Raw genomic sequence first — 27,205 nt, forward strand, 5'->3', positions numbered from 1 at the left:
CCCATTCCCTAGGGAGGCGATGGGCTTTCCCACACTGGAGGCATTCAAGATGAAGCTAGACAGCCACCTATCAGGGATGCTCTGACTAGGGATTCCTGCCTTGAGCAGGGGGTTGGACTCAATGGTCTTATGGTCCCCTTCCAAACCTACTATTCTATGATTCTATGTGGCAAAAGAAAGGCGAGTTTTTATTCCCCTTCCCCCCTGTCACTCCGGCCCCTGAGGCACTGGGGAACAGGTGCAGGGGATGATGGGAGATGTAGTTCTCCCAAAGGCCACTACTGCTACCAACACTAACAACGCCACAAAGAAAACAGTCAACAAAATGCCCCCCTTTTCTGCCACCTGTGAAAAGGGTGGGAAACATGGAGGTGGGGGGGATTTTGCCTCATCCCTATACACACCCCTCTTGTGGTGTGGCCCAGGCCAAACCTCAGCACTCGGTTCTGCTGAAGGTATAAAGGAGGCTCCATCTTGACGTCTGTCAGAAAAAAAATCCCTCTGGGCGTCATTTTTGTCAGATTTGCTGACCTTTCTTTTGGCCAGCTGTGCACTGCTGAGTGGGGAAATGCATTCTGTAAAAGCCCAGCGGAGACCCTCTGACCGACAGCTGCCTCCCTCACGGAATCAGAGGCTGGGTATTAGCAGCCTATTATTCCACCTCGTTTGTTGTCAGCAGTATTTATTTTCGGCCAAACTGTTTTTCTGCTGGCCGGCCTGGATGGTAGATGCCAGAGGGGAACACAGACAGCTAGACATCGGTATTCAAGAGCTAATTGGAAGCAGAAGGTCTAGAAACCCATGTGTCCTTGAAGCAGGCCACAAATCACAGATTCTGCCAAATATTTTGACTTTTTAAAATGAAAGTTCCTAGTCCTCAGTGTTGTTCTGGTAACCCTCCACTACCACCACCTCACACACACAAAGAAGCAGGCAGTGGCTGCTTTGTGGCTTATTTATTTATTTATTATTTATTATTACATGTATTAATTGCCCATCTGGCTGGTCACCCAGCCACTCTGGGCGATGTACAGCATACAATAAAACAGTTTAAAACAATAAAATTCTACAGCAAAAACATTTTCTAAAATACCCTAACCCACCCCAAATGCCTGCCTGAACAACCACGTTTTTAATGCGCAGCGGAAGCTCATTAAAGAGGGGGCATGGCAGAGTTCCCTAGGGAGGGAGTTCCACAGAGTGGGGGCCACCACAGAGAAGGCCCTCTCCCTCATCCTCGCCAGTCTAGCTGTCCTGGCTGATGGGACAGAGAGAAGGCCATCCAAGGCTGATCTTGTTGCGCAGCCTGTCTGGTGTTGCTGGAGGCGCTCCTTAAGATAGGCTGGGCCGGAACCATATAGGGTTTTAAAGGTCAAAACCAACACCTTGAATTTGGCCCGGAAAACAACTGGTAACTCTGGCTTTCAGTCCAGAGTGAGCCTTCAGTTTTCCGCTTGCCATAGTCAGCATCATGGTGTCTATGCAGAACTCCTCATTTCTGTTCCATGTCCCCCATCCCTGCTTCATGTCCTTGTTCCACACGGCTCATTCTATCCATTGCTCCTCAGCTTTCCATGTACCTCAACTTTCCTTCTACTTTTGTCATAGTCTCCCCCGCCCTGCTTCCCCCAAAGAACCTTAAAAAATAAACATTTTAAGGATGCAATCCTATGCATGTTTAGACAGGAAAAAGCCCTACAACTCTGTGCTGCCTGGGGAATGCTGGGAGTTGTAGGCCTTTTTCCTGTCTAAACATGCATAGGATTGCGTCCTAATTGCATTATAAATGCCTTGCCTTGCTGGCGTATAATTTGGGGAGCGTTATTTTTTAAGACAGAAATGTACGTATGTACATGAGTTGTGGATTGGCATGGAGGGAATCTATAGGTTAGAATTGGGATGTATAGGTGTTATGGGTGTGTGTGTGTGTGTGTGTGTGTGTAAAGGAACTGTGAGTCTAGAAGTGGAATGTGAGCTAACCTTTATTTATTTCATTTTGTGTCCCGCTTTTCCTCTGAGGACTGCATGGTCCCCTTGCCTACCCTTACAACAACCCTGTGAGGTAGGTTAGGCCAAGACAGTAACTCATGTATGGTCATCCAGGGGGGCTTCACAACTGAAGTAAGGATTTATACCTGTGCCTTATACTCTGTGGTCTTTGGGGGATAGGGAATGACACTTTAAACAAGGGTGGACAGCCCGTAGTCCTCAAGATGTTGGACTCCAACTCCCACCATCCTGACCATTGGCTATGCTGTCTGGGGCTGATATTAGTTGGAGTTTAGGAACAGCTGGAGGACCACCTCTGCCTTAGTAAAACGTTGATTAACCATGAGTGGGTTTAAGATTTTAACAGTGGTACAGTAGTTACTGATGGTATGTTGACTGGAGCATGTCCAGTTTCATGCTGAGCTTGCAAACTATGGCTGGGTGAGAAATTCACTGCATCTCTTTTTTAAAAACACAAATTTACTAAATTCGCACCCCGTGGGATACAGAGCGGTGTGCCAATATTGGCACTTTCCTGAGTTCAGCAGTGTGGTTTGTTAGGAAAATAATGTGCACATTAGTGGAAAATGCACAGATAATGCATACATCAAAGTGTGCACAAAACTGCATTTGTTGTTGTTCAGTCGTTAAGTTGTGTCCGACTCTTCGCGACCCCATGGACCACAGCACGCCAGGCCTTCCTGTCTTCCGCTCTCTCCTGGAGTGTGCTCAAGTCCATATTCATTGCATCGGTGATGCTATCTAGCCATCTCATCCTCTGCCATCCCCTTCTCCTTTTGCCTTCGAACTTGCCCAGCATCAGGGTCTTTTCCAGTGACTTTTCTCTTCGCCTTAGGTGGCCAAAATATTTGAGCTTCAGTTCAGTATCTGTCCTTCCAATGAGCAGTCAGGGTTGATTTCCTTTAGGATGGACTGATTTGACCTCCTTGCAGTCCAGGGGACTCGTAAGAGTCTTCTCCAGCACCACAGTTCGAAAGCATCAATTCTTCGGCGCTCAGCCTTCCTCATAGTCCAGCTCTCACAGCCATAATGCACAGATAATTCATACATCAAAGTGTGCACAAAACTGCGTTACATCAATGGAAAAGACAGCGTGGTGTAGTGGTTAGAGTGTTGGACTGGGACTTGGAAGATCTGGGTTCTAATCCCCACTTGGCCATGAAGCTCGCTGGGGGACTTTGCGCCACTCACTGAGTCTCAGCCCAACCTACCTCAAAGGGTTGTTGTGAGGATAAAATGGAGAGGAGAAGGACCAGGTAAACAGCCTTGGGTTCCTTGCAAGAGGGAAAAAGGCAGGATATAAATGTCATAAATAAACAAATTAAATAAATACATAAATAAATAAATGCACCTAGAAAAACATGTGTGTTCCAAAAACAGGCACAGAAATGTATATCTTTGAGGGGGAAAGTGCACGTAAACACAGAATTGGCAGGAGCGGGGGGGAACCAACAACTCGCAAACTTACACTGAAACAGGATGAAAAGAAGTTTAAATCTGAAAATCTGACACTCTGGGCGAGAATGAAATTAAGAGATCTATCCGTCCTGACTGCAAATTCCAGCTGTAGGTTTGAAGCCCTTCACAATGAATCAGGAGGATGGAGGGAACAAATGAAGATTTGGGATGCCTCGTAGGCTTGCCAACCACAGATTGAGACCCGAGCCTTTTCCCCTCTTCCTCCTTGCTTTCAGAAACTGTTGAGCGGAGCTGTGTGCCGTAACCTCATCTCTCTGGCAAGAGGGGGCGGGCTGATGGATCGTGCTTTTTGGTGCCCGCTTCACATTCAGGTTAAATTGCTTATCTTTTTGGTCACAGAGAGATTTCGGAAGCGGCTGCAAGCAAGTGGCTTCTCCGCGAGTCGCGAAACACTGGCTGGCTCCGGGCAGCTGCTCCATTTTAATCTCGGGGGACGTGCTGGTTCTCGCACGCAGAGGACTCCGGGGGTGCCTCAAATCTGGCCGCCGGTTCCCCCTCACACACAAAGGTGGAGACCTGGCGAGTTTGTCTTCTGCCTGGAGAGTAGCCTGGATTTTGGCCGGAGTGGATTCGAAGTGACTGGCTCAAAATACCTTACCGTAGTGGTTTCAAAAACCGTCTGATCCCTCAGGTGCTTATTTCTGTCAGGCAGGGTAAAGAACCCCACGGCGCTGCAGATGTTGGACTCCAACTCCCATCAGCACTTGGGATGATGGGAGTTGGAGTACATCTGCCCTTAATGTAAAAAGCTGGATCAAACCCAAGGTTCCTCCATGCCGAGGCTGTTTCTAACAGTGGCCAGCTAAATATCCCTGACCAGCCTCATATACGGCTTGCCGCTCCTACTGAGCCTTTAGGAATCCAGATGTAGACCGCTTCTATACATGGAGGATCCATCCATCAGAGCTAATAACAACATGGAAGATCCCAACGTATATTTTGCCCACAGTGGATAGTGTGTCCGGTGTTGACTAGTGGGGCTCTGGGTTCAAATCCTCCCTCAGGCATGATGCTCATACCTGGGGTTCAGAACCTAGCTGTACACTATGCTCATCACCTAAGGCCTTCCTCCAGGTGCCTCCTCCAAGGGAGGCTCAGAGGGCAGCAAAAAGGGAGAGGGCCTTCTCGGTGGTGGCCCCCCCAATTATGGAATGAACTCCCCAGCAAGGCTCGCCTGACACCAACATTGTTATCTTTATGGCACCAGGTTAAGATTTGGTAGCATATGAGAGGTTTTAAACAGATCATTGGATATTGTTTGGGTATATATGTGTGTCTGCTTTGTTTATATGTTTGTAGCTAAACTGTTTTTACATCATGCACAATATTGTATTTTTAAAGTATTTCTATGTATTTACACAAAACATTAATAAAAACACTTAAAACCAATTAAAAACCACTGCAATACAGAATCACAAATGAACTAGGCAGCATACTCACTCAGGGAAGGCCTCAAAGGAAATGGGTCTTTAACTGGCACCTAGAACATATTATAGCTGGTGCCTCCAGGATACCAGGGGGGAGATCATTTCCATATACTAAGTGCCACCACAGAGAAGGCCAGCTTCCCGCTTGCTGCAAGATGGTGGTCTTTAGGTCATGGTGCAACCAGCAAGACCTCCTCCAGTTATCTGTATTGAGGAAGGTGCTCTGCGAGGCAGACTGTAATCGGCTGGGGATGTTCTAGCTCTGCATTTCCTGCAACGAGCAGGGGGCTGGACTAGATGGCCTTCAGGGACGCCTCTTCCAGCTCTATGACTCTACGGTGATGACTCAACCCCGTTTCTGATCACAAGAAACACGTATTGCTCCCTTAGACAGCTGCTCTTTCTCCCACAACCTGGCAGGCCAAAGCGGGGAGAAGAGAGACAAACAATAGCGATCGTGTGGGTGAAAAATAAAATGCCTTACTCATCTTCCCCCCTGCATCCTGTTCAGATGGTCAAAATCCTTCACAGCCCCACATTTAAGGACTGGGAAGAAGAATGAAATGTGCTCTTATCAGGTGTTGCGGGGCCCAATCTGTTAAGAGGAAGGCTTGGTTTTCACGGAGGCGAACAAGTTGCCTCAGGGCACTTCATACTGCAGGGTGGGGCATTTATACTTAAATGATCTTCCATACATTTTTTTTTAAACCCTGAACATAGAAAGCTAGCATGTCAGGGAGAAGGGTTCTAGCTGAGCCTTCTCCCTGACATGCTAGATTTCTTATGCATGGGACACCACCTTGTCGCTTGACTCAGGCAGCAAAACATCTTAGGCTGGGCACAGTTTCTAATTCCCCTCATGGAAGCTCCCTCATGGCCTTTTATCTGAGGAGGGCCAGGAAGCTCAGGGCATGCTGGGTAAAGTGGGCAGGGTGAGGCCTCAGCTGGCAATATAAAAACACCGCAGGGAAGCAGACCTTTCTCTGTCGGGCCTGGCTCAAAGCAAAGAACTTTGCCGCAACAGCCGGCCAATGGGGGAGCCTGGCCCAGACGTTTTTATACACATCCGGGATTATTACCTGATGTACTCTGGCCTAGGGATCTCCTTGCATTTCCCTCTTTCCGCCAGAGGTGGGGACTGAATCCTGGCCCAGCCTCCCTCACATCCAAGGTGGCGGCCATCAGTCCATCTTGTGGCAGTGAGTTCCACAGGGAAGGAGCTGTAGCTCAGTGGTAAAGTGCCTGCTTTGCATGCAGAAAGGTTCGATCTCTGGTATTTCCCGGTAGGGCTAGGAAAGAATCCTGCCTGAAACCCGGAGAGCCGCTGCCAGTCAATGTCAACAATACTAGGCTAGATGGGCCAAGGGTGTGACTCAGTCCAAGGCTGATTGATTGGATTGATTGCATTTTGCCTTTTTTCCTCTTGCAAGGAACTCAAGGTGGCTTACATTTTCCTCCTCTCCATTTTATCCTCACAACAACAACCCTGTGAGGTAAGCTGGGCTGAGGTCTGTGACTGGCCCAAAGTCACCCAGTGAGCTTCCATGGCTGAGTGGGGACTAGAACCCGGATCTCCCAGCTCCCAGTCCAACACTCTAGCCACTACACCATGCTGGCTCTCATAGTTAGATGTTCCTAACTATGCGCTGTGCAAAGAAGTCCTTTTTTTCTGTCCCAACTCCCTCACTATCCTGCTTCATGGGATGACCCCGTTGGGTTCCAGTGCTATGAAAGATGAAGATCCACTTTTTCTGGACACTGTCCAGAAAAATGTGATGTCCCACACCTTTATATGCTTCCTCCTGAAAACAGAAAGTTCCAAACACTGTAATTTTGAGAGCCAGTGTGGCGTAGTGGTTAGAGTGTTAGACTGGGACTCAGGAGACCTGGGTTCAAGTCCCCACTCAGCCATGAATCTCACTGGGTGACTTTGGGCCAGTCACTCACTCTCAGCCTAAGCCACCTCACAGGGTTGTTGTGAGGGCAAAATGAAGAGGAAGATCACATACACTGCCTTGGGGTCCTAGGAGGAAAGGCAGGATATAAAAGTAAGAAATAAATAACAAACTATGGCACTGAGTTTGCACAGGCAAGAGCCTAACACCTTTAGCAATCTTTCAAGACTACATAAACAGAGGCAGTGTGATGCAGTGGTTAGAATGTTGGACTGGGACTCGGGAGATCGGCCATGACGCCAGTGACTGACTCTCAGCCTCACCTGCCTCACGGGGTTGTTGTGAAGATAAAATGGAGAGGAGGAGGGGGATTAGGTATGCCCTCTTGGCCTCCTTGGAGGAAAAAAGGTGGGATATATATATTTGATATATATCAAATAAACAGTCTTTCCTCAGCTGATTTCATGTAAGGGTGAGCTCACGCACAGGGCCAGAGCTGCCAATCTTAATGGTGGGCGAGCTCGGCTGGAAACAGATGGGCCCTGAGGTAATCTGGCTTTGTCTCCTTCTCCTTCCCCTTGAGACTGGACTAGGCAAATGAGTTGTTCTTGACTAAATGGCACCTCACAGCTGATGGGAAGGATGGAAGTTGTCCAAACAGCACACAGCGACACGGAAGCAGAGATCGGGGAGCGGGTGGGAAAGAAACGTCAACCCCTCAGGAAGCCAAACCCAGGCCGGGCTCACAGAACCATTTGTCACTACCAACAACAACAGCATGATTTATTTACTTACGTGATGTATATATGCTGCTCTGTATCTAGTAAGGTCCCCGAGCAGGTAACAATGAAAAGACAGAGAAAATACAGAATGAAGATATTTAAGATCAAATTGTGCTGATAAAACCGGGGCTGGTCAGTCAGGGAAGGCTTGCTTCAATAAAACTGTTTTCAGCAGGTGCTGAGAACAAAACAGCATCGGTGCCTGCTTGACATGAACATCAGAACATCAGAAGAGCCCTGCTGGATCAGACCAAGGGTCCATCTAGTCCAACATTCTGCTCACCTGGTGGCTGACCAGCTGTCGACCGGGAAACCACAAACAGGACACGAGTGCAACAGCGCCCTCCTGCCCATGTTCCCCAGCAATTGGTATACACAGGCATATCGCCTCTGGTACTGGAGGTAGCACAGAGCCATGAGGACTAGTAGCCATGGATCGCCTTCTCCTCCAGGAATTTCTCTAGCCCCCTTTGAAAGCCATCCAAATTGGTGACCACTGCTACATCTTGTGATAGGCAGGGAGCCCTGCAGGGAGGGAGCCAATGGGTAGAATCCAAGTCAAGTCCTACTTAGAGTAGACCCACTGAAATGAATAGGACTTGTTAGTTATGATTACCTTAAGTCCCGCTCATTTCAATGGGTCTACTCTAAGTAGGACTTGAGTTGCCAATACACTGAAGGCTCCCCTCCGAGTGGATTCTGAACGGACTACAGGTCCATACTAGGAGCACCTCATCAGATGATCTCAGTGACCAGACAGGTTGGTAAGGGAGAAGGCGCTCGCTCAAATATCCAAATACAGGTTTACAGAGCAACTCTGAACACTCCAAAAACTGCTTCACGTACCTTGCACTGCCCTTGCAACAACCTTATAAGGTACAGCGGTAATATTATCCCTATGCTACAAATAAGGACCAGGGGAGGGAGGACAAGCTGAGAATTTGCCTTCGGCCTCTTAGTCAATTCCTGGCAGAGGTACAATTTGGATCAGGCCCTCCCAGGGGAGTAAACTTCACTTAAAAAACAAACAAACCCAGAAACGAGGGATGTCACGTTCTAGATGATTACTACAGGGAAGGGGAAAGCTTTCTCTTGAGGGGTTAAATAACATCCCTCCGACTACGCAAATGCATAAGAACATACGCAAGAACAGCTACATTGGATAACCAGAGAGGGTAACAGGCCATGAAAGCAGAGGGTTGGGATTCGAGAAGGGGAGTGGGTTATGTTTTTTGAAGGTGGGGAGGAGAGAGGAGAGAGACAGAAACAGCCAGGTAGGAGAAGTTTAGCTGTAGAAATGAGAAGTCTCATATGGATTTGAAATAACCATCCACATCTTTGCCTGACACCCCCTCTCCCCCCCTCTCTTTTTTTTAAAGAAGGAAGTTTCTGGTCCTTAGGGTTGTGACAAGCTTGAAAAAGGTGTGTGGAGCATCTTGGGGAAGCTTTCTGCATCAGAGCTGAGGGCGTCAGAAGCCAGGGGCACATTTCAGGACCAGGGACAGCTCACGGCCCCTCCGCTTCTGCCCTGACCGGCGCCTTCCTCCATCTCCTCCCGGCCTTGCCCCCAAACCCCCAAACAAGCCATGAAACACAGACAGCGCAGTCCCAGGCTCCTTGAAAACCAAGGATCTTGGAAGCAGAAGAGATCATACGGAATAACTCTGCGACACGCTTATCTTTTGGTACCTCAAGGAAAAGGGCCCCTGCGCTTTCTTAAGCCGAGTGCATTTCCCTTTCATTTTTGGCCGCTGCGCTCCCAGGAGGCATTACGCAGCGTCCTTCTCGCTTAGATCATGCTCTCCCCACGCCCGCTTGTATCTGGCCGCCCCTCCAGACGACGCGCCCGGCTCCCAAATCGGGCGGCTCGAATCGCGTTTCAGGGGCAGCTGTTAAAAGAGGCCTTTCCCCTGAAGCGGAGCGTCGCTCAGCAACCCGGGAAGCTGGAAGGTCCTGTCGGCAAGCGCCGAGGTGGTTTTGTGGAGAAAAGGGCTCCGGTGGACCAGAAACACCGCCTTTCGCTGCCCGGTTTTCCTCGCAATTTTGCCAGGATGTTGATGAGGGAAATGGAAGCTCTTAGGGCTGAGCGACCTGTGGACGGCCAGACAATGCTGGACTTCAAACAGTGCGGGCTCCTGGTTTTGGGGGGCCCTTGGACAAGACACCCGCCATGGGCCCCCTCCCTCAGTGTGTCTACCTTCTCACCGCCATTGTCACCAGCCGCTCTTGCTCCTCTCCTCTTCCTCATCATGGCCGCCACTTGCTTGCCGGACAGGTGGAGGAGAGCCAGGGAGCAAGCAGACCATGGCATCTCCTGTCCTCCTTCTCACCGCCACCGTTGCCTGGGCGAAAGCGAGAGGCAGGTAGACAACCAGGTTGCAATGGAGAAGAGCAGGAGCAACTCCAGGGGGCTCTTGTCAGGGGGCCCCTGCTGGGGTGCGGGCCCTGGGCAGGTGCCCAAACATGCCTACCCTCGACACCGCCCCTGACTACAGCCCCCATCTTGGGGCAGACGAGGAATTCATAGCCTTTGCATTTTATGAATTCATGCTCCCTGGAACTTCCCATGAAGCAGAATTTGGCGATACTCGCACCTTCCCAAGGGCTGCAAATGCAGCGTGCAGATCAAAACACACGCACAAAAAATGCGCACAGCAGGGGAGATTGAGCACAAAAGCGCATGCAATAGGGCGAAGTGCGCACCAAGAAATACACATGTTAGGGAAAACTGCTTGCAAAAAAAAAAAGCGCACAGAAAAACGTGTATATTCAGAAAAATGCCTACAAAAATGCGATCTAGATAAATGCGCACAAAAATATCTGGAGGGCCACAGACCTCACATTCCTGATTTAGGGCGTTGTAGTTTAGAGACATGAGGAGAGATATAGAGGAGATTCATAGTTTTGAACAGAAAGAGACAAGTTTTTCCTGTCTTAATACTAAAACTTGCCCCTTGAAGCCGACCGGCAGTAGATTCAAGGCAGGCAAAAGGAAACACTTTTTCACACAGTAGCTAATTCCTCGTGTACTGTAGCCTACCATCTCACGTAGAGACGACATATTCCATGTATTGGTCTTCATTTTTTGGTTTCTATGAATGGTGTACACCACTTTGGAATCTCTAGAGGAAAGCACTTTAGAAATACTCCGAAACAAATTAACAATTTGCAGAACTCAATGCTGCATGAAGCGGTGAGGGCTGCTGGCTTTTTCAGATGCATTGGACGGTTTCTGGAAGATTGGGGGTGGTGGCGGCTAGGCCACCATAGCCAGCTAGAACCCCCATGTACAGAGGCAGTATACCTTTTAATATTAGATGCTGAGGACTAGCAATAGGGGACGTCCCACTTATGAGCTTCCCAGAGGGCACTGGCTGGCCCCTGTGAAAAACAGGCCGCTGTTCTGGATTTATTTCGGATGTGATCTACCAAGGCAATTGTTATGTTCCCAAAAAGCCAGACTGGGGGCTGAACAAGAGTCCCAGAGGCCAAAGGGCAGTGTTAATGCACACACATTTTTGGTCTGGTCACAGTGCTTCCAAACTTCAGATGCGCAGACACTCCTGAGCCCATCATGAGCAGCCCACATGGCCAGTGGTGAAGGATGATGGGAGGGCCATAGATTGGGAAACACGGATCCTGTGGCAAAATTCTTGCTGCTGCCAAACAATTCCAATCTAGATGGACTAATGGTCTTGACTTGATCAAAGGCCTCTTTCTCTACTCCTATCCCCTGCATAACTCTTCCCCCATTATGGAAGAAAATATGGGAGGGAGGAAGAGGGAAATGGTGCAGAATTATGCTTTTTTGGGTGGGGGGAAAGTGCAAAGGACACACACCACCTGGTCAAGGGAGCCTTTGTTCGCACCTGTTCTTGCTGTGCTGCGACAGGAAGCCAGACGCAGGCCTGACGTCCACCCAGGCGAGGGTCTTGACCGGGTTTTTCGCGGGGAGTTCTGCGGCGGCCGAGCGAAAGGTGCTGAAGTCATGGGTGCCCAGAAGGAATGCCGCCGCCTCCCGCATGGCCAGCAAGTTCAAATGGCTGAAACAAAAAGACGGAAGGTGTGACGTTTCAGAGGGGATCTACCCCCTTCCTCAGGGTTTGACAGGGGATCAGCCTCAAAGCCTTTTGGCCACGCTGGCCGAGGATGACGGGAGCATAAATCCGGAAAGTCTGGAGTGAGCCAGGTTGAAGAAGGCTGCTTTAACACAGCGGAGGCTGATGGCTCTGGGTTTCAAGTCAGAACTCTAAAGGAGCCCTCCAAGGTGTGTCTATTCCTTTTGTGTCATGTCTTTCAGATGGAAAATCTGAGGGAAGGGACTCTTATTACTAATCTTCATAAGCCACTCTGTGGGCTTTCTTTTGGCAGAAGAGTGGAGTAAACGTGCTGTAAATAAACAAACAAATAAAAGTGTTCAAATGTATGCTGGGGGGGGACATCTCGTCAGATTCCCAAACTCACCCTCGACATGTGGCCCAACAGAGGTTCCTTTCAAAGACAGGCAGCTCAGACGGATGTGAGCACCCTGTTGCCACACGGTACACGTACGTCCTCGACCTGGCTGAGAAGCGGGCGTGGAAGGTTTCGGGGACGCAGCGGGCAGCCAGGACACTGTCGAGAAAGGGAAAACAAAGTACAATTACCCAAAACGTGGGTGATGATGTCAATGTGAGCGCTCAGGCCTTAAAACCCTCTTCGGATGCAAGGAGGAGTAATACATAACATCTCTCCCTGTGACTGGCAGGTAAATGTGAAGCTCCTGGATTGGGGGGGCCTAACAGAAGCCCCAGAGCCTGGCTAGCTGTCCATTCCTGGCAGAGCAGGACTTCCTGAGTTTCAAGGGTCCAGCAACCAACCACAGCGACCCTGGGCTGAAGGGGGCACACCTGAGGACTAGAAACATGGGAAGGTGCCTTGTTTTGGGTCAGAGCGTTGGTCCATATAGTTCTCAGGACTGCATTCCAGTGGCAGGCAGGACCAGAGACAAAGGGGCGGGGCCAAATTCTAAAAATGCTGGTCTATTTTAGCTTAAAGCTCCTTCCGCCAGTAACAAAGCCTTTGGAGGGGGATTTTAGAATGGGACGGGGGGGACGGGGATGGCACATGGGCCAGGGAGCCTCCAACCGATCGGTGGCTGGGAGAAAGGGGGCATGGGCTACTGGGGAGTCCACACCGGGCCCCTGTGCCTGAGGGTCTTCAGTGGTGCCTACACCATTCTGCCTCAGTGAGAGACGCCACTCTTAACATCCCCTCTGCAGCCACAACGCACAATTAGCCGGGCCACACGCTCAGTTCCAGCACAGCAATCAGGACATCCCGATCGCCGTTCGGCACTCGTGGGAATCAGTGGTGCAGTTAGGGGATGTGAGATTTGGGATGTCGTGGTCTTAGTGGGGACCCCCTCTTCAGATGGGAACGTGTAACACTTCACTGAGGGCGCAATCCTATGCATGTTTAGACACAAAATGTTCTACAACTCCCAGCATTCCCCAGCCAGCACAGGGGGGCGGGGTGGGGGTGGATTGGTGGTGGATTTGGCAACCTGGGAATTGTGGCATTCAGGGCTTGTTTTTCCCTAAAAAAAAGAGAGCAAGTTTCTGGACCTGAAGACTGCAAACAGAGGCTACATTTAGGCTGCAATCCTATGCATGTTTAGACAGAAAAAAGTCCTACAACTCCCAGCATGCCCCAGGCAGGTAGGACATTTCCCTGTCTAAACATGCACAGGATTGCACCCTTACTTTGCAATGTGGTAAGCTGGCCCTGCTGCTGTGTTGTGCTGGTGGGGGGAGCTCTTGAGAGGGTGCTGGCTGGGGTTTATAGGAGCTGCAGTCCAACACATCTACATGGAACCAGGTACATGAAGGCTGAGCTCAGCCATCCTTCCCCTTGACCTGCTAGCTTTCTACATGCAGGGCATTCTTCTTTTCAATGGCAGGAACATGAAACGATGTGAGCCTTCGAATCTGCCTCCAAGGGAGGTGAAGAGTTTGGCTTCCGAGGAGGAAGGCCACCTAGCCCCCGAGAGAACGCCAGCTCTTTAAGGTTGATGACAAAGTGGTGGCCAGGCGAAGGAGTGCTCGCTTACGGAAGAGGACTACTCGTGAGTCAGGCTCTCCTCACGAGGAGGCCATCTGACAAGCCACTACAGGATGCAACCGAGCCCTGGGTGGGGTTCTAGTAGCTGTAGCTTACATCAGCTCCCACTGGTAACTTGAGAGCTGCTGGAAATAACGTGTCTGCTGGTTCCAGTATCCGCCAGCTCGTCTCCTGTGCCTTGCCTTGCGATAGATGCTCCGTGCTGCTGACCCCGGACTGTTTCTTGACCCTGTTTCTGAGCTCAGTAACATCCCGGACTGATTTACTGTGTCTGGCCTCTTGCCTGTTCCTTTGACCACTCCTGCCTTAGCCTAAACCTCCTTGGACTGAAATCTGTGTGCTTCACCATTTGCTCGCCAGATTGACGATTCTATCGCGTTGCTCCCTGTATTTGCTTGCAAAGAGCCAAGGCGAGGTCTGGAGCAGGACAATAGGGCCCTCCAGGGATCCCCAAACGGCCACAGTATCTACCCTTTTGTCTGACTTTCTAGTGTTTGGTGGTTTTCCTGGCTTTTCTGTGCCCCCCCTGCCCCACCCTGGTTCTAAAAAGTTGAAATTAATTATTATTAATATTAATTTCTATACTGCCCCATAGCCGAAGCTCTCCACTACGGCTTCATTACTAGCATTAAGAACTTCACACTAAAATATTTCTTTATTTATTGCATTCATATCCCGCCTTTTTCCTCTTGCAAGGAACTCAAGGCGGCTTACGTGATCCTCCTCCTCTCCTTTTTATCCTCACAACAGCCCTGTGAGGTGGGCTGGGCTGAGAGTCTGTGACTGGCCCAAAGTCACCCAGTGAGCTTCCATGGCCGAGTGGGGACTAGAACCCAGATCTCCCGGCTCCCAGTCCAACACTCTCGCCACTGCACCACGCTGGCTCTCTTTTTCACACTGGCAGGGTGAAAAATATGCTAGTATTCTTCACCCCGCCCCTTTTGCTTCAGCCCCGCCCACCACTGAAATGCGGCCCCCGAGAACTTCTCCGAAGTGGCATTTGGCCCTTGGGCTAAAAGCGGTTCTGCACCCCTGTTCTAGGGACTTGTGTGTGTGTTTAAAGGAAAGGCGCCTGGAATAGCCCCCTGGAAGGCGGCCAGTTTCCCACAGACCCCCCTTTACTCCATCCTGGCCACAGCCCAAGTCCTAGAAAGGCTTCTCCCGAGCAAGAGAGAGTCAAAAGAGGGGAATCTAGGCAGATGTTCTGGCTTCTTTTCCACCCGAATAGCAGCACACGTTTCTGTTGAGCCCGAACAGGAGGGTAAGTTTATTGGTCCCACTTGACTCTGATTGCCATGGTAACAAGTTGGCTGCATGTAGGCTGGGGCCTTTTTAAGAGCCTGCATGGCAGTCACAACAAAAGTGGAGCAAGACGGCCCAAGGAGGTGGCTGCTAAGCCCCGGCGGCCAGATTAGCTTCTGGGAAATAACAGGACCACGGGCCGCGTAAAATCCTTTTAGTGTATATAAAGCACCAAGTTAATGTTGCCGGAGGGGGGCCAAGTGGGGGGGGAGCCACCAAAGACATCTAGATGATGGCCCCGCTCTGTCATACAACATGCAGCAAGAACACGCTAGAGGATAAGCGGGTATAGGTAAAAGACGTCAGGGTTGTAAAATAGCCACTCGCCTATGGCAATTCAAGGGTTGGTGCCAGGCGACCAGTAGCAATGAGCCTTGGCCCGATTCAGCCAAAAGCCCTTTCCCCGCTGCTGTCTCCATTCCTCACCTGGACACAGCTCAGCTCCCCACTCCCTGTGCCCCCTTCTCCACAGCACACCATCCGTTCCCTCTAGCTGAAACACCCCTGTGCTTTACCACCTAGCTCAGTGGCACAACACAGGTTTTGCCTGCAGAAAGTCCCAAGCTCAGTGCCCGGCATCTCCAGGGAGGGCTTGGAAAGACCCCTGCCTGAAACCATGGAGAGCTGCTGCCAGGCAGGGTAGACAGTACTGAACAAGAGGGTTCCAGCTCTGCAAGGCATCTGATGCCTATTCAGTTCTTCTCTACAAGCGAAACAAATCACCCTCCAACCCAAGGGTGCAGAACCATTTTGGGATGGGGGCTGGATGACCTCGCCCCACCCTCCCCAACCCCCCCGGGGCAGGGCTCGGGGAGACAAGTGGGCAGGACTCACAGGACGTGCACAAGCCTCTGCGGGCTGGAACAGGCCTGCGGGCCAAATTAGGCCTACGGGCCAGAGGTTCTACACCCTTGGCCCAACCCTTCCTGCTGGTTACCAAATCCTGGCAAATCGTAGTGCTCAGTACCCGAGCTGCTAGAACACACAGCATGGTAGATGGGCTGGCATTCCGGAGTACAGTAGCTGCTCCTGGTAAGTCCACCCCTTTGCCCTATTGATTATTTTATTTGTTACGTTTATATCCCGCTGTTTTTCCTCCAAGGAGCCCAAGGCAGCTTACACGATCCTCCTCCTCTCCATTTTATTCTCACAACAACCCTGTGAGGTTGGTTAGGCTGAGAGTCGGTGACTGGCCCAAAGTCACGTAGAGAGTGAGGACTTGAACTCGGGACTCCCCACTCCAACACTCTCACCACTACAACATAAGCAAGCAAAGGGCTAGATGTGCCTGATCTCGGGAGCTAAGCAGGGTCAGCCCTGGCTAGTACTTGGAGGGGAGACCGCCTGGGAATCGGGGTTCCTGCACTGAACAGGGGGTTGGACTCGATGGCCTTGTAGGCCCCTTCCCACCCTATGATTCTATGATTCTATACCGGCCCGAGCAGCCCTGGGGATAATTACAAAATGCACACAGCATGCCATCAAAGTTCTGCTGCATTTGGGCCTTACTTTGACAGCCCGGACAGCTCAAGAGATGGGTGGATCTGTCTGACATTTAATTTTCCATTATGGTTTCCAGCCGTTGTCATGGAATCTGCTTCAACGTGGGCAGAATCCAAGTCTCAACACACCTACTCCCAGAAGTCGAGGGGAGGGGGGACGATGGGTCTGGTCGCTTTTTTGTTAAGATGTTACATAAACGACTTAAAAAAAAAAAGTTGGATAAACTATGCCAGAGACCCAGGTGGGGAGGAAGAAGTCTTATTATCACTCTCATTCTTTGCCCGTCGTCGCTGGGGTCAGGTGGCCCTGCGCTCGTGAGCCCAGACCATGCGAACGGTGGCCTACTGAGGCCCCTCACCAGACTCGGCAGTTTTGCGGAGGCGGGGGCTTCAATTCCTTCATTTTGGAGAAAGCGAAGACCACGAGGCACATCGCAGATGCATCAGGGGAACACAGCTGCACAAGACACCCAAAGCAAAGCGCTCTGACGCAGCTCCGCTGCGGCCCGCTTCGCGGCGTGAAAATCTCCTGTGAAGAAATGGGGGCCTGCCGTGAGGTGGACGGAGAGGGAACAGCGAAGCCTGGAATCCCGTTTCGCTCTCCAAGCTCCGTCAACAATAAGACACTCACGCCAAGCCACTTGAAAGGGCTGGCTTGTGGTGACCCCCCCCCCTTCCCTTCTCCGTCAGAAGGAAGCCTTCTCCTCACGGCAATATTTACAGAAGGGAGGCAGCCGGGCTCCTCTTGGCAGACGCTTTTTGTCAAGCCCTCGCCTCGAAATGGAAAGCAGCTGAGCGGCCTTTTGCCATTCAAACAGAAAGTATTTTCAGAAAATGGCAGCCAGGATAACAAGCGGCGGAAGAAAATGCAATCCCCCCGCGTGCTGCCACATGTTAGGCCTTGTGCCTCACAGGCCTTAGCTGCTGGCCAGTGAGGACGTTATCCACACCACTGCCCAGTAGGAGATGAGTGGAAGATATTAATCCCCCCTGGCACGCTTGGGCAGGGCAGGTAAACAGGAGGCAACAGCAAGGAGGAGAAGGAAAAACAGGGGGCTCTGGGTATCAGCAGAAGCCCTCCCGCTTGGGTGCGTGCCTTGGCAAGTGCCCTATCATGTCAACCCCTGGTGCCAGGCTTCCCGAGATGCCCTCTTCGCATGCCAGTGTGGGATTAGTGAGCCAGAGTGGCTTCGTGCAGCTTTCTCAAGCCTGGTGCCTCCCAAACTTTTTGGACCAGAACGTCTGTCCTTAACAACTGGCCATGCTGTTTGGGGCTGATAGGAGCGCACCAGGCTGGGGAAGACTGGAGTGGCGCGGAGAGTGCTGGACTCAGACTGCCGAGACCCGAGCTCAAATCCCCGTTCAACCATAGAGTTCACAAGGGGAGCTTGGACCAGTTGCAGGGGGATAACCACATATGCCACCCCAAACTTCTCGGAGAAAGGGTAGGGTTAGCATTTTAAAAATAACAATTAGCGCACCAACTACGTTCAGACATGTAATCCACCGATCCTTATACATCCAGCTGCATACAAGGATTCTCCTTATTTACCTCCAAAGAGTTACTAGCCAAACTAACTCATAAGCCATAATCTGACTCGACTGTTTGATCCTGGCTGGTTTCCATTAGGGATGTCGGAAAAATCCATAGCAGAACCAAATTAGTTTGGCTTTCTATGAAGACCAGCGGACTGGCTTTTCCCAAGTGGCATGGATTCCATGGACTTCTAAACCATTTTTTTTACTTCCCAGAATTTTATGCAAATGTAGTCATAGAAAAACACATAAAATAAAAAAAACACCAGCCGACAATGCACATTTCCCCCACAGGCTAAAGCATGAAAATGCCCATGGGCGTGGCGGCGGGGCGGAGATTTGCACAAATGCAGATTTGCACCAATTTGGGATATCGGAAGAAATCCGATTCTGTCCATGAGCGGACGGTGGAATGAAAGGTATGGGTCAATCTGCGAAATGCAGATGGAACAGATATTACAAAATCCATACATCCCGGATTTCAGCTAACTTAGGTTAGAACTAACCACAATTCTCTGAGCTCGTCTGTAATATGTGGTTTGTCCTAAAGGGAACGATTTGCTTTCCTCCTCGCATGGACAAAAAGCTTGCTTAGGAACACACAACCGGAACCCAGAAGCAGGACACGAGTGGAACAGCACCCTCCTGCCCATGTTCCCCAGCAACTGGTATACACAGGCTCACTGCCTCTGATCCTGGAGGTAGCATATCGCCATCAGGACTAGTAGCCATTGAAGGCCTTTTCCTCCAGGAAGTTGTCTAACCCCCCTTTAAAGCCATCCAAATTGGTGGCCCTCACTACATCTTGTGGAAGTCTGCAAGCCCGGATGTGACCGATCTCGTCTGATCTCGGAAGCTAGGCAGGGTCAGCCCTGGCTGATCCTTGGATGGGAGACTGCCTGGGAATCAGGCTTCCTGCACTGAGCAGAGGGTTGGACTCGATAGTCTTAAAGGCCCCTTCCCACCCTATGATTCTATGACGTTGAGCAAAGGGCTGCATGCGCCCAATCTTGTCTGATTCCGGAAGCTAAGCAGGGTCAGCCCTGGTTAGTACTTGGATTGGAGACTGCCTGGGAATCAGGCTTCCTGCACTGAGCAGAGGGGGTTGGACTTGATGGTCTTGTAGGCCCCTTCCCATCCTATGATTCTATGATCTATGATTCCAAGTGAATTCCATGGTTTAACTGTGATGGAGCACCTCTCCAATGAGGAAAGGTTACAGCAGCTGGGATTGTTTAGCTTGGAGAAAAGGCGACTAAGGGGAGACATGACAGAAGTGTTCAAAATGATGCCTGGTGTGGAGAAAGTGGAGAGGGAGACATTTTTCTCCCTCTCCCATAATAACAGAACTCAATGGGGTCCTCCCATGAAGCTGGTTGGTGGGAGTTTCAGGACGGATAAAAGGAAGTCCTCTTTCACACAGCGCAGAGTCAAACTACGGAATCTGCTACCACAAGACGTAGAGATGGCCACCAAATTGGATGGCTTTAAAAGGGGATTGGACACATTCATGGAGGAGAAGGCTCTCAATTTGCTACCACAAGATGTAGTGATGGCCACCAACTTGGATGGCTTTAAAAGAGGATAAGACAAAATTACGGAGGATAAAGCTATCCATGGCTATTAGATGACTACATTTTACCACAGGATCGGAAGACAGCATGCCTCTCAGCACCAGTTGCTGGGGCACCTGGGTGGGAGGGTGCTGTTGCACTCATGCCCTACTTGTGGGTTTCCCACAGACATCTGGACAACCACTGTGCAGAACAGGACACTGGCCCAGGTAGGCCTCTGATCCAATCCAGGAGAGCTTTTATAGTTCTTGTATTTTGGAACACCTCTTGAGTCTGTTCAGCCTCAAGAAACAGAGAGAGGGATTAAAAAAAAAGAGAAATTTAAACATTTATGCTACTTTTCAAGGCGTGAACGGAAAGGTTTTTTCAGCCCAACAAAGAGCAGGGAAAAGAGCCGAACGCAGAGGAGGAGACGTCACCCCCCTGCTAGCCCTAGAACTTGCAGCGTCTGCATGCAAGCTGGACTGCGTGAACAAAGCGGAGATTAGGGAATAAAGCAAATGGGCGGAGGGAAAGAGATGGGAGAGTCAGCGGGCAAAAACGTTTGCTATTCTCTTCACAGAGCAGGGTGGGAGGGCTTGTGTGTGTGTCCCATGAAGAGATGGGAGTTTATTGGGCTCCCTAACATGCCTTTTGTTTAAACGTTTCATGCCGCTGGATGGCTGGCGGAGAGAGAGGACGCTGGCGGTGGTCACTGTTTATGGAGCACCACCAATGCAGATGGCACTTAACCGGGGACCAGCGGACAGCACTCTGCTCCGAGGAGCTTACAATCTAAAATTCGAAACAGAGGAATTGTGAGGAAGTGGAGGCAGGCCTTTGAATTCCCCCAGGCCTTTTAAAGGAATTAACTGCTGCTTCTTTACATTTTTAATTTTAATTTTTCAACATTTCATTTTCAATATTTAATTAGCGCTTGTTTTATTTTTAACAATCTGTTTAATGCTGAGTTTTGAAATCCTCTGTTCCCGTGTTTTAGCTGCTTGGATATTCATCTCTTCTTTTAAAATTATTTTAATTATTATTTTATTATTTATTAAATTTATTGGTCACTCAGCCACTCTGGGTGATGTACAATAATAAAAACAATTTAAAACAATAAAATTCTACATTTAAAAACATCATATTTCTAAAAATACCCTAACCCACCCCAGATGCCTGCTTGAACAACCATGTTTTTAATGCATGGCGGAAGCTCATTAAAGAGGGGGCATGGCAGGGTTCCCTAGGGAGGGAGTTCCACAGAGTGGGGGCCACCACAGAGAAAGCCCTCTCCCTCGTCCTCACCAGTCTAGCTGTCCTGGCTGATGGGACAGAGAGAAGAACATCTGAGGCTGATCTTGTTGTTAAAGGACTGTTGCTGCTTTTAAAAAGTTGTTTTAATGTTGTTTTATCATTGGCTTTATTGTATATTTGCTTTTATTTTGTATGTTGCACCAAGAGCTTTGGCTACAGGGTGAGTAATAAACTGAATGAGGAGGAGGAGGAGGAAGAGAGCCAGCCCCTAGCCACACGGTTTTTAGGAGCCAGGCCTTCTCATGTTCCAGTCAATTATTCACACACAGACTTAAGCCTAAGGCCAGGCAGAAATGGAACAGGCTGTTTCAGGGATGCCCCGAGACATTTTGCTTTCCCCTTACATTGTACTTTCCTTACATTGTTTAAGGGAGCAATCCTATGGAACCTAAACAGAGTCTGGGGGTGGCTATAGGATAAATCAGATTCCTGGATCCGAGGTCGGGGACAGTGTTCCGACCGTGGAACAGGGAATCCGTGCTCCCCATGACCTCCACCTCACAGCCGGCACGGAAATAACCGCGCCAGCTGCCTCTCCAAGGTTGCAAAGGGGGTAAAGGGGGCGTACTGGTGGCGGGGAGGGGACTAGGGAAGCCGGGCTACGACGTATTCTGAGGTCTCCCCAGCTTGCTTCCCTCCCGCTCCGCCACACCCCAGCTAGACAGGTGAAGAAGCGAGATTGCCTCCACTGCTCCTCCCTCTCTGCATAGGATGCCCATAAACCTCTGAAATTGGAGGCTTATGGGTATCGCCACAGGACTGTGCGCTAAATGTAAGAAACAAAGGCACATCTGTGGCCCTCCAGATGTAGTCCAGCACATCTGGAGGGCCGCAGCTTGGGGAAGGCTGAATTCGTGCGTCAACGGTTTTTGGTACCTTTGTTTCTTACATTTAGCGCACGGTCCTGTGGCGATGCCCACAAGCCTCCAAGTTCGGAGGTTTATGGGGCATGCTGGGAGTTGTAGTCCAACACGCCTGGAGTGCACTAGCTTGGGAATGGCTGCACAAATTAATTTTAGCAAGCCAACAGACTGTGCCTGATCTGCTGACGACCACTCGCCAATTTCAGGAGAGTACAGCTCTCTTCCACTGACGCTGCTGGGGAAATTTCACTTTCACTGTCACTACTCATTAGCTCTGTTTCACTCCGTACATATTTCAAGGCTGTATCTGCATTCTCCTGCAGCCTTGCCAGGGTGTCTGGAAAAAACATGGACTGATTCAACTGTGAAACTGCCAACCTGGCTTCATATTGCATTTGAATTTGCAATTCATCCTCACTAATGAACTTCTGAAACGGGGACACTTTCTGCCCCACATCACTGCCTCGGCCTTGGGAAGCCGCCCCGTCGATCTACACTTTGCGCTCTGTAAGGACAGGCGGCTCAGGTACACACCGCCCCGGCGGTGATCGGCACAACCTGAGAGCAGTACGCCTTCTCCCCCACCCTGAAAGTCTGGCTTTTGAAAAAATCCTGACAAGATCAATCTCCTTTCCCCTTCCCGCCCCCAAGTAGCTGCGCCTTTAGGGAGCAGGTGTGTTGAGACTTGGATGGTGCCCACGTTACTTGATTCCATGACAACGGCTGGAAACCACAGAGGAAAATAAATGGCGGGCAGATCCACTCATCAGCTCAGAGCTATCAAAGGGAGGCCCCTTGAGGAGGAGGGGTCCTGACGGTGGCACACAGGTGCCTCGACGACGTTCCACACAAATACTGAACTACCTTGAGGCTAGGGAGCCCACAGCACCGGTAGGATGGACTTCCCTACCTGAACCAGCTCTGATGCCAAGGGTTGGCATGGTCGGGCACCTGCTGGGGGCCCACAGGGGACCTCTGACAAGACCCCCTTGGAATTGCAACTCCTCTTCCCCATGGCAACCTGCTTGTTCCCCTGCCTCTCGCTCTGGCCCAGACAACGGTGGTGGTGGTGGTGGTGGTGGGGAGAAGGAGCAAGAGATGCCGCGGCCTCCTTGCTCCCTGGCTGTCAACCAAACAAGTGGTAGTTATTATGAGAAAGAGGAGGGGGAGGAAGAGCAGCTGGTGGTCATGGTGGTGAGACGGGAGACCCACTGAGGGAGGGGGCCCATTGAAGGTGTCTTGCCCAGGGACTAGGCATATGCAAATCAGCAAAACCGGAGTTGGCCAAAGTTCTCAGAGTTTCACCTCAAAGCTCGTTCCGACTTGAGCCTATATCAGATTCCAAGCTTGGTTTTTTTTCCTTCAGCCCAGGCCTCCCTGGTCCTTGTCTGACATTCACTGTTTGTCCCAGCCAGTGAACCCTGTCCCAGCTCTCATAAGAACCTAAGAAGAGCCCTGCTGGACCAGACCAACGGTCAATCTAGTCCAGCATTCTGTTCACACAGTGGCCGACCAGCTGCCACCAGGAACCCAAAAGCGGGGCATGAGCACCACAGCACCCTTCCACCCATGTTCCCCAACAATGGGTGTACATAGGCTCACTGCCTCTGGTATTGCAGGTAGCACATAGCCACCAGGACTAGTAGCCATCAATAGCCTTCTCCATGAATTGGTCCAACGCCCTTTTAAAGCCATCCAAATTGGTGGCCAACATTACATCCTGTGGTCGCAATTTTCATAGTTTAACCATGCGCCGTGTGAAGAAGCCCTTCCTTTGATCTGTCCTGGATCTCCCACCCATCAGCTTCATGGGATGACCCCACTCGGGTCTCGTATGTTGAGAGAGGGAGAAAAATGTCTCCCTATCCACATTCTCCACACCATGCATCATTTTGTACACATCTATCATGTCTCCCCTTACTCCTTTTTTCCAAGCTTCCCAACTCTCTGGGAAGACCTTTCTCTCTCTCTCTCTCTCACACACACAGCAGCCCAATGAGAAAACTCAAGTGCTTCGTAGCTCTAGAAAACTCACCAGATGGGCTCAGGTCTGAGATAGCGGTTGAGAGCCTCTAGAAGAACACTTTCGGAGAAAGGTGGCTTGCCACTCGGCCTCTCGATGTCGACGTGGGCGCTGTTGCAGAGGGCGTGCACCCCGGAGTCCGTGCGGCTGGAGATGACAAATTTGGCTGGCACAGAAAGTCGGAGCTTCTCAGCTGCCTTCTGTGGGGGGAAAGCCCAAAGAAAAAGGGGACATGATTGATGGGATGTTGGGAGAAGAGGGTACATTACTGTTAAAATTTCACAGATAAGCCACAGAAAGTAGCACCAGCAGCGGATCTCAGCTCCCCAACAGATCTGATCCATTTTTCATGGGGAAGCGAGGAAGGGCCTTCTTGGTGGCTGCCCCAATGCTGTGGAACTCCCTGGTGAGGGAGGCTAGGTTGGCTCTCTCTTTATTTTCTTCCTGCCGGCAGGCAAAGACAATTTTATTCAGGTGGGCCTTTGGTGTGTACGTAGGTCTGTTGCTGACAGGTTTTTTAAAATTTGCTGGTGCTGATTATTTATGCTAGTGTTGTGCTTTTAATTTAATTGTGCTTTTAATTTATTGGTTTTTACAGTCTGTTTTAATCCAGATTTTGCTTTTAATCTGGGTTTTATCCTTAGATATTGGGGGGGGGGAGACGATGTGGTGCTGTAGTTCAAGCACTGAAGTAGGGCTGGGGAAACCTGGGTTCAACTCCCCACTTGCCTAGGAAGCTCACTGCAGGACTTTGGGCCATTCACCCATTCTCAGCCTAACCTACCTCACAGGGTTGTTGTGAGGATAAAATGGAGAGGAAGAGGAGGACGACCATGGGTTCCTTGCAAGAGGAAAAAAAGGTGGGATATAAATGCAATCAATCAATCAATCAATAAGAGAGCAAAGACTCCCTCATCCTGTGGTACCTCAAACCTTTTTAAGTTGAGATGCCAGGGACTGAACTTCGACTTCCTGAATTATATGTAGCATGCACTCTATCCCTGAACTACAGCCCCTCCCGATAAGCAGCTTAACTTTCGTTCAAAGCAGGGGAAAGCAAGTTCCTAGTCCCTTACGCTTGCCAGGATCTGCTTGAAAGCAGACGAGGAACACCCAGCTGAACTCTGCAATGCCAGTGAAGTGACTGAAAACTGAAGTCGTTCTGTCGCTTCTCTAGGTCTTTCCAACCCACCTCCCATCCTTCACCCGTCATTAGCAGAAGCAGAATTTTCTTGGAAAGCACGAAAAATTAATTGCAGAATTTAGAGAGATCGCAAGATTTATTTATTTATGTTAGCACCAGGGGCTCACACCCTTGTATCCCTAGAATTCCCCCTCCTGACCCACCACAGCACACATTCTCTAAGTCTGACCCTGTGAGTTAAGAAGGGCTTGAACCTTACTTGGGAATCCTTTCTAGCCTGCTATGTCTGCAATCCCAAAACCTACTTCTCCCGAGGTCAACCGCTGCAGCAAAGGGCAAGCTGTTTATTGTCAAAGTGCATTAACACTGAAACCCCGGAGAGCTGCTGCTGCCAGTCAGTGTTGACAATACTGGGCTAGATGGACCAAGGCTCTGATTCAGGAAACGGCAGCTTTCTAAGTTCCCAGGTCAGCAAAGCAGCTTAGGGGCTGGAGGCTGGCGGGAGCAGGGAACCTTATTATATAAAACGGATTACAGTCTGAATATGATCAGATTATGTTTTGGATCCTGCGAGGAAAAAGGGTGAAAGGCCAAATCCTCCTGGGGGTCAGGGACCAACCTTGCCCGGCTGGGACCAACCCATGTGACCATTCCGCTCCAGACTTTACAGCAGGTCAGGAAGTCGGCATCCAGCACAGACAGCCCATCCATCCACCTGTCATGATTTACAGCCGCTGACGGGGAAAAAAGCCTCGTAAAGAGAGATGCAAGATCCCATCAATTATGCAAACCAGAGAGGCTGATGGGAGGCTGGGCGAGTGGTCCCTGAGCAGTGATGTCATCCGAGGCAGTTAGCCCCCGGCATGAAGTTTGATGCTCTAAGGCCGGCTACTGGAATGCGGCCTCTGGGGGCTGCTGTTGGCAAGTGGGACTTTCTGTTGGGCCAGGAAACAGCCTTCCCCCGCTGGCCTACTTGGTTTCTGTGCCGGTCATCCTAGCCGCCCTCCTCTGGCCACACTCCACTTTGTCAATCTCCCTCTTATAAACGTGGCACCCAGAGCATGAAACAATTAGGGATGCTGGAAAAAACATTTGTGGGGGGTGGAGTTCGATGACTCAAACAACCCTTGCATAACCCTACAACATACCACGGGTTACACAAGGGTGGTTTAACATGCAAAATGCCGGGCGGCACGCACCACAGGACATCACGACAGGAAGATGCCTTATACCACATCAGACTACTTGTCTCTTTAGCGGCAGCGGGTCTCCAGTGTCCCAGGCAGTCCCTGGAGACAGTGGGGATTGAATCATAGAATAGTAGGGTTGGGAGGGGCCTACAAGGCCTTCGAGTCCAACCCCCTGCTCAAGGCAGGAATCCAAGTCAGAGCATCCCTGGCAGGTGGCTGTCCAGCCTCATCTTGAAGGCCTCCAGTGTGGGAGAGCCCACCGCCTCCCTAGGGAATTGGCTCCATTGTCGTATTGCTCTCACAGTCAGGAATTTTTTCCTGATGTTCAGCCGGGATCTGGCGTCCTGCAACTTGAGCCCATTATTCCGTGTCCTGCACTCTGGGATGATCGCGAAGAGATCCTGGCCTTCTTCTCTGTGACAACCTTTCAAGAACTTGAAGAGTGCTATCATATCTCCCCTCAGTCTTCTCTTCTCAAGGCTAAACATGCCCAGTTCTTTCATTCTCTCCTCATAGGGCTTTGTTTCCAGTCCCCTGATCATCTTTGTTGCCCTCTTCTGAACCCTCTCCGGTTTGTCTGCATCCTTCTTAAAGTGCGGTGCCCAGAACTGGACACAGTACTCCAGATGAGGCCTAACCAGTGCTGAGTAGAGGGGAACTAGTACTTCCCGGGATTTGGAAGCTCTGCTTCTATGAATGCAGCCCAAAAGAGCATTTGCCTTTTTTGCAGCCACATCACATGGTTGGCTCATATTCAGCTTGTGATCGACAACAATTCCAAGGTCCTTCTTGCTTGTAATGTTGTTGAGCCACGTATCCCCCATCTTGTAACTGTGCATTTGGATTCTTTTTCCTAAGTGCAGAACTTGGCATTTATCCCTATTAAATTTCATTCTGTTTTCTGCCCAGTGTTCCAGTCTATCAAGATCACTTAGAATTTTGTTTCTGTCTTCTGGAACCTTTTGAACACAAAGCAGGGGATTTAACACCGAAGTATTGTCTCTCTCCTATCACACCTGGCTTATGGGTTCTCCCAGCGATTGGGCCGACCACCGAGGAGACGGCCCTTAGTTTGATCCG

The 27,205-nt window shown here is 50.3% G+C and overlaps 1 protein-coding gene across 3 annotated transcripts in view; it reads right to left on the reverse strand.

Moving 5' to 3' along the window:
* Positions 1-27,205, reverse strand: part of PUSL1 (pseudouridine synthase like 1) — a 58,929-nt gene that overhangs the window by 15,219 nt on the left and 16,505 nt on the right. For 2 of the 3 annotated variants that reach the window (XM_084821574.1, XM_084821573.1), the window contains exons 3-5: positions 23,804-23,991; positions 12,058-12,207; positions 11,463-11,636 (exon numbers count right to left, since the gene is read on the reverse strand). In XM_084821574.1, the coding sequence (XP_084677700.1) occupies positions 11,463-11,636; positions 12,058-12,207; positions 23,804-23,991 (512 nt within the window). Of the gene's footprint in view, positions 1-7,606; positions 7,632-11,462; positions 11,637-12,057; positions 12,208-23,803; positions 23,992-27,205 lie in introns of all 3 variants that reach the window. The other variant, XM_084821576.1, reaches the window with a different exon arrangement.

The sequence above is a fragment of the Heloderma suspectum genome, chromosome 15 (genome assembly GCF_057233095.1).
Source record: "Heloderma suspectum isolate Gila_16-S chromosome 15, 16-S_ref, whole genome shotgun sequence".
NCBI classification, from domain to species: domain Eukaryota; kingdom Metazoa; phylum Chordata; class Lepidosauria; order Squamata; family Helodermatidae; genus Heloderma; species Heloderma suspectum.